General features: G+C 50.3%; 1 protein-coding gene across 1 annotated transcript; it reads right to left on the bottom strand.

Moving 5' to 3' along the window:
* Positions 1-5750: 5750 nt before the first annotated feature.
* Positions 5751-7409, bottom strand: CCR75_001386 (uncharacterized protein). The gene is made up of 7 exons (XM_067959490.1): positions 7391-7409; positions 7109-7317; positions 6748-6859; positions 6433-6672; positions 6240-6363; positions 6107-6178; positions 5751-6034 (listed from the first exon to the last, which is right to left on the bottom strand). Exons 2-7 carry the CDS (start codon positions 7286-7288, stop codon positions 5953-5955), a joined length of 810 nt encoding a protein of 269 aa, XP_067818834.1. The 5' UTR covers positions 7289-7317; positions 7391-7409; the 3' UTR covers positions 5751-5952.
* Positions 7410-7544: the final 135 nt, after the last annotated feature.

Raw genomic sequence — 7544 nt, forward strand, 5'->3', positions numbered from 1 at the left:
TTCGTTTGTTTCCTTACCTTCCTTCTCTTCCTTCAACGTCCTTGACTTCCCTTGAAAGTCCTCATACTTTTTAGTCCGTCTACTCGATGCGCATCAGATCACGAAGCCTTGTAAGTTTCGCCGCATCGTGGGCCTTCGTCATCAGGTCCGCAAGCATCACTTCAGACCTCAAATAGTGCGCAGCGATCACACCGCGGCGCGAGAAATCGCATAAAAACTTGAACCGTACGTCGATGTGTTTGGCCTTCATCGACGATGCTTCGCCGGAAATCTGACTTATAGCCGCTTGATTGTCCACGTAGAGCTTCATTGGCAGTGCTGGTGACATGCCGATCTCGCTAAGCAGCTCTCGCAGCCCGAGCAGGTCACGCGCCATCTCCGAGGCAGCGACAAATTCAGCTTCCATCGTCGAAAGGGAAACTCCACCTTGTTTTCGAGCTCCCCAACTCACCGCCATACCGTTTAGCCGCAGCACGCCACCTGTCATCGACTTCCTTTCGCCCTTGTCTCCAGCAAAATCAGCGTCGCTAAATGCTTCCAGCTCCAAACCCTGATATTGTTCTTGACCTGGCGACATCGTTATCTTCAAGCTTGCGGTACCCTTCAGGTACCGAGCAATCCTTTTAGCGAGCTTCCAGTCAATCACTCGCGGTGCATGAGTCTGTCTTGTAGCCTTGTGCACAGCGAACGCGATGTCCGGCCGTGTGCAACGCGCGATCCACAGCAAACTCCCGACAAGCGACTGAAAACTGCGGACCGTTGGGCCAGTGCCTGCACTTGTAGATCCAAGCAGCTCCACGTCGTCCGGTGGTACGTCGTAACAGTCGTTGCCAATAGGCGCGCGCGTCGGATTTGCTTCTGCCAGCCCATTGGTCCGACGTAAATCAGCGATCGCCCCCTCTTGGTCCAGTGTATATTTGCCTGTATCATCCAAATTAACCCGCATACCCAAAAATTTACTTACGCGTCCCAGATCCTTGATCGATAGTGACGACAGACTTTCGAAAAGTCGCTCGACTGCTTCCACACTTTTTCCCGTCGCCAAAAGGTCGTCCACATAAACGCCCACAACCACGAGATCTTCGTCTTCCTTTTTCCAATAGAAACACATACCGCTTTCACAGCGCATAAAACCTGCCTCGACGAGGCGCTTGTGCAGCAGCTGACTCCATAGTCGACCGGCCTGCTTAAGCCCATATAGGCTCTTCCGTAGTTCCAGTACTAAATCCTTTTCACTTTCCGCGTCTTGTTCACGCATGGTCTTTGCAGATATCGTCATTCTTTGTGGCACATGTAGATATATCTGTAGATGCTCCTCCTTGTCCGCCTTGACATATGCATTGGGGATGTCGCCGTGCTTTGCAGGCACCCCCCATATGGCCGCAAGCGGTAATATGACCTTCACTGTTGATAGGTCCATCACGGCGGCGAACGTGAGACTGTAGTCGACTCCTAGGACCTGTTCATTGCCGCAAGCAACGAGGCGCGCCTTCAGTCGCTCGACCTTGCCTTGTGCGTCTGTCTTGGTCTTGAATACCCACTTGGTATGCAAGGCGTTTAAGCCAGGCGCGCGCTTGACTACTTGCCAGACTTTATTATTCTTAAGTGCTTCGACTTCTTCTTCCATAGCCTTGACCCATCCATCGCGATTCGCACTTCGCATAGCTTCACTGTAATTGGTCGGATCTTTGTCAAAAATAGCATTTACGACTCCGCCGCTTGACTTCGACTCCTCCTGGAGTGCTACCGCCTGCGCGCGCTTCGATGCGCCGCGCGTTCCATAAGCGGACCGCGTCCACTTCTTCGTGCTTTTCTTTCGTGTACCCACATTGGCAGCACTTGTGTTGCTTACTTTCGCTTGTCTTGGGGCGGGTGTCGTCACATCCTTTTAGTGCTCCACCGTCGCTTGCTGCAGCTGCGCGTTCTGTGCTTCAGACAGAGTGTCGATGTTCTTGACGTGCTGAGTCACGATCACCTTGTTCTCCTTGCGTAGATAAACCTTGTAGCCCTTGGTTTCTTCACTTATCCCCACTATCGTGAAAAGTTGTGCGCGCTGCTGTAGTGAATTTTTGCTTGGGTCGCGATACACGCAACACGTGGAGCCGAAAACAACGATCTTGCGCAGATCCGGCACCTTTCCCGTCAACACCTCAAGTGGAGACGCTCTCTTAGCGTTTGCACGCGTAGGGCTGCGATTCAGTATATACGAGGCGTACTGAACCGCATCTCCCCAAAAGTGAAATGGTAGACCGCACGCAAACATCATGCTTCGTGCCAAATTAAGCACCGTCCTGTGCAGCCGTTCCGCCTTGCCATTAGAAGCTTGGTTTCCAGCTTCCGACACTTGCCTTGTCACCCCGGTCCTTTTACAAAAGAGGTCTATGTTGGCGTATTCTCCACCACCGTCTGTCCTTAGCACGTGGATTCGGCAGTTGAAACGCTTTTCAAAAAAAACGAGGAAAGCCTCAAACTGTTTAGCCGCCACGTCCTTTGTTCTTGCGAGAAATATCCGGCAGTAATTCGACTTGTGGTCGACGAAGTTAACCAAATAACGGTTTCCGAGCCTATCCCGTGGCGTCATTGGACCTTTCATATCCGAACAGATGACTCCACCGACTCTGTCAATGGGCGCGTTGAAACCACCGTCCGTCTGGTTTTGGGAGTTTCGCGTCTGTTTACCCTCCATGCACGAAACGCACGCCATGCGCTTGCTGCTCGTCAGCCTTATCCCTGAGGCTGGGTCTCGAGCCATGCGCTCAATGGTGTCGAATGCCAGATGCCCGAAACGCTGATGGAAATGTAAAAGCGTCCCTTCTTGCACATCGCTCGTAACATCTGCGCTCGCACTTGATTCGAGCACGGCCATGATAGTATCACTTGTGTCCTGTCGCCCCTTCTTCGCTGATATTTAAACGTATAAAACGTTTCTTCCCATCTCAACGTCAAACGCGACAGCGCCGTCGCTGCGCCGTTCAAGTGCACGCCCCTTCAAATCGTAGACAAGAGCAAAGCCTTTTCTTTCCATCTTGCCATACGAAACGATATTCTTTGACAATCTCCGCGCCAGGTAAACATCTGTAAGCACCACTGTGCTCTCCATACCACGAGCCACCACCTTAAGGCGCACGCTCCCAACTCTCGTCAGTTTCAACGTCTTTCCATCAGCCATCGCGATCTCTTCGCTGCATGTGGCAGAATCGAATAGCAACTTCTCATCATTCACGAGATGTCGACTGGCGCCGCTGTCGAGAATCCAGTCACTATCATCGTAGTCATCCGACTCGCACACCGCAAGTACAATCTCACGCTTGCTCTTTTTGCCACGCTTTAGTTTCTTCGCTCCTTCATTCTTGTTCTTCTCGCTCAGTGCGAGCACCATACCTCCACCTGCCTTGTCCTCTTTCGGCCTTCCACTTCGTATTTTGCCCTTAAAACGACAGTCAGCTTGCACGTGACCGACCTTGCCGCATGCATAGCAGGTGCGCGTGTCCTTACGCTTTGGTTCAACATGAGCAGCGACGACTTCACGTCCAATTGCTCCGCTTCCAAGCTCGATTGACTGGGCAAAATGCGCCAGCTCTTCTGCATGTCGAAGATAGTCGACACGCGTCGGGTCGTACTTGGCCCGCATTACGTTCATAAGCTCGGGCGACGCGTGGTGCACGATGTTATCTAGGACGAGTGAGTCCGCACCACCACGTGCGTCGCTTACAGCAACCATGTATAGGTAGTGCTCTGCCCATGTGCGCTTAGAATCTTTCTTTTGCATGAACAGTTTCATCGCCTGGCTAGCCGTAATAGACGTCTTAAATGTTGCAAGTAGCTGGCACATAACATAGTCCAGCGTCGGATGCTGGTTCCACCACGTGTCTACCTGTTTGTGGTAGTAACGCTCAGCCGTTCCGCTGAGGTAGTGACCAAGCAGGTCAACCTTAACGTCCTCACTCCAGGTGAAACCGCACGAGGACTCAGCCAGGTTGACAGCGCGCAAAAACGTGCGCCCCAGTCGAGGAACCCAGAGCCTAGTCCCTTATAGAGTTCAGTCCCATCAAATTTCCGAATCGACAGCTTGCGCTGACTCGCATTCGGTGTCGCATAGAATGCTGCTGCATTAGGAGCTTGCCCCGATGGTGCTGGTCCATCTGCTGGACGCAGTACCGCGCCGGGAGTCGGAGCATGCGCCCGTGCCGGCGCGAAAGACGCAAACATGGACTCTTCAATCTCGGGCTCACGTGCGCGCGGTGGCCGTGCGACCGGCTTACGCTCAGGCGAGTCCGTGAGCGCGTCGATGGTCATCGGTCTTGCCCGCGCGTTAGCACCAAACGCTGATGAAAACATCCCGCTCTCTACAGCACCCATCATTCTCTCTTGATCTTCACGATCGCGCTGGAAAGACTCCATCTTCTCCATGCGGTTGGTCAGAGCGACGAGGGCCGCGAGAATCTTGTCGTCTGTTGCCGAGCTCCTTTCGCGAGCTGGCGAGTTTTCAACGGTTGCGGCAGCACGTGCGGACGAGGCAACGCGCGCCGGCGAAGCACCGCGGGCCGGCGAGGCCCTTGCGTGACCTGCTGGTGCCGGTGTTGGCTTCGTGTCCGTTGTCTTTGCTGTTGGGCTCATAACCTGTTGGCAATGTTTTGCTTCTTAAGGAAGAGGATGATAAGATTCTGAATTAACATGACTTATTTGTCTGCTAGAGCTGCTCTTCCTTCTAACTCTCTCTGCTCCAACCACTACAAATTTGGTTGGTTGCAAGCACTAACTACTTCATCTTACTATGCACACGGGAAATAACAACTGGCGCTAATCGCATCTTCAACTCCTGTCACCTTGAACTTCCAACATTTAGAAGCGCCCGCCTACATCTGTTCTCTTGGATACATCTTTAATGCATCAGCTGACCCCACCCTGAGATTAATGGTGATTAAATGTCAGGCAGGTCGTAATTATTTGTTTGCCTGTTCGCAGGATAACTGTAATTGTATTAAGCCAAAGTTAGGGCACGATTAAGTTGATTCCACACAAACATAAGCTATTGTATGAAACCGAGTCATTGCCTCCTAAAAAGAATTTAAAATCTACACTTTTCCAGGATGAACACGTTCAGACTTACTTTCGTATCGTGGTCACCTTAGCCTTAAACTAGGACTTTTTAAAGCATATTACCATTCCGCACAGGACAGATTCCCAGATAGTGGTTACCTTAGCCTTAAGCTAGGACATTTTAAAGCATATTACCATTCCGCACAGGACAGATTCCCAGATAGGGCGTTACGGATAACTTATGAATCCCCAACCCCGTTTTATTTTAAAAGAAGGTCATTGGCTTTAAAAAATCGTCTAGCTGAATAATCATATACGCTGGCCAATTAGCTCTTATTGATAAGGCTTTTCCGGCGATTCTGACAACGGCCCTCTAGTTTTCTTCCTTATTTTAATAGTCGTGATTTTTTTGGTTTACAATTAAGCTTAACTGCAACTCTGTGCGATAGCAATCCTTGGCGAGTGTAATTTGCCTGCGTAATAACACATTCAGCGATTCTTCATAGCTCCATTAACAAGAGGAAGACTTATAGGCTTAATGAGCCACTTAGCTCCGTCACCTCCGTTAATGTGAATGCCCTCAGGTCCATCCAAGTCGTCGGTCTAATTACTTCACTAAGTAATTGACCATCCCATGAAGTAATTCATTGCTGATTGCAACACTAAAAATGGATAAAAAATAAATAATCCGCTTTAGCAATGGAGAATCATTTATGTGAGCTCAAGAGTGCACTTTATTCAGATATAGGACGCGTGCCACGAAAGTCTATCCCTCCTTGAAATCGGCATGCGATCAGTGCCGTGCACACACTTCACAAGCTACTATGCACATGTACTTGTAATGATTGCAAAAATCAAATCTTCCGAAAATGAGCATCACGCATCTCAAATCACCAGCTCTTTGTTGATTATTTATGCGTCGTTCATGTACGTATCCATCTCGTTATCCAGATCCTCAGCAGTCTTGGACGAGGTAATTTCCTTGCCACGGCCACTATCACACCGCATGCACACACAAGCGTTAAGTGTTTTCTCTACCAGCCAAATCGGATAGATAATTTAGTACCCGTGGCTGGGTCTGTCATTCCCGCGTCCGCGACGCCTGCTCGGACGCCCATTAGACTGCTCATTGTCCCCTCTAAAACAACAAATTTAAGTCCTTTAGTAAGAGTCACAATGAGTACATTCGTTTGACTCACCCAAACGACACCTTAAATTTGACACCTTTGTCGTTACGCTGAAGGGCGGTTCCAAAAAGCCCATTTCGGACGTTTTTGTCTGCATCAAGCGCAATTTGCATCGGCTGACCGTCAAGGGTACGTCCTATAGCGTTCGTTTCATTGTAAAGCTTTAACATCGAGACATCGCAAAGTGAAGAAAGACTGGACATACCATCGTATTGCTTTATGGCCTTGTCTGCATCCGAGCGATGGGTGAACCACACACGAGCAATGCCTTTCGAGCGTCCAGAGCGGTCGTATACAATCTCCGCTTTAGAAACCTCGCCGACTGTACCAAAGAGCTCCCGCACTTCTTCCTCCAGTATGTCGAACTTCAGGTTTTTGACCAGAATTTTGGTGCCATGACCGGTCGTGTCCTTCCCGCCCAGACGCGACAAGATGGACGATGCGCCTAAAAGTTACATATCATACCCCAGTGAGGCATTAGCCCCTGATCCACGTAAAGGCTGTAAATTGAAAATCAAACCCTTCTTGCTTTCTTTTCCTACTCTCTTGACTACCACCGAGCGCTTTTTGCCTCTCGCGGTGTCGGGAGCGTCGTCCAAATCCATGTCCATGTCGTCGTCGTTTTTATCGCGCTTTCGTACACCAAGGAAGAATAATGCACGTGTGAATTTCCGCACCAACGAAATGCTCGCACTTTTAGCTACCAGGCAGGTAAGCGCCACGCTCCCCCCTTAGACAGTATGACAGACCTAGCGCTTATCGTTTTTCACTGATGGGGGGAGCTTGAGACTGCCTTCGTAGTAAGGTACGAAGTAAAAGAAGAAGCAGAGTGGAAAAAATACATCGAGGGGTGATGGCCCTTCGTCGTGGGAGGCACTTACAGGTCGCACATAGGGCTGGTTTCGACTGCGATTACGACGATTTCCACTGCGGACAGGGCCTGCAGAGTCTTTTGGCTTGTTGGATCTAGCCGGCCGAGAAGCCGGGTTCGACACCTTGGTCTTCTTGCGAGCGATCAGGTCGTCCAAACTCATATCGAGCGAGGCGAGGATCGATGACATGGCTTACTTCTTCAAGTTAAAGAAACCAACTGCACATGGAGAAAGAGACAGGTGCGGTTAGCAGCGTTAGTGTCCAAGCACGAGGTAATGTCTGCGACAGACCTGAGGGGAAGGCGTGCTTGCAAGTTTCTTCTCGTGTGACGAATCGTCTTTTACCGAGGGGGCGATGGCGTGAGAAATCCTGATACCTTCGAACAACATTGAAAGCGGAAGCTAAAAAACGGACTGAACCCGATCTTAAGTACCAACAGAGTTT

Source organism: Bremia lactucae, linkage group LG10 (assembly GCF_004359215.1).
Source record: "Bremia lactucae strain SF5 linkage group LG10, whole genome shotgun sequence".
In the NCBI taxonomy this organism is placed as follows: Eukaryota; Oomycota; class Peronosporomycetes; order Peronosporales; family Peronosporaceae; genus Bremia; species Bremia lactucae.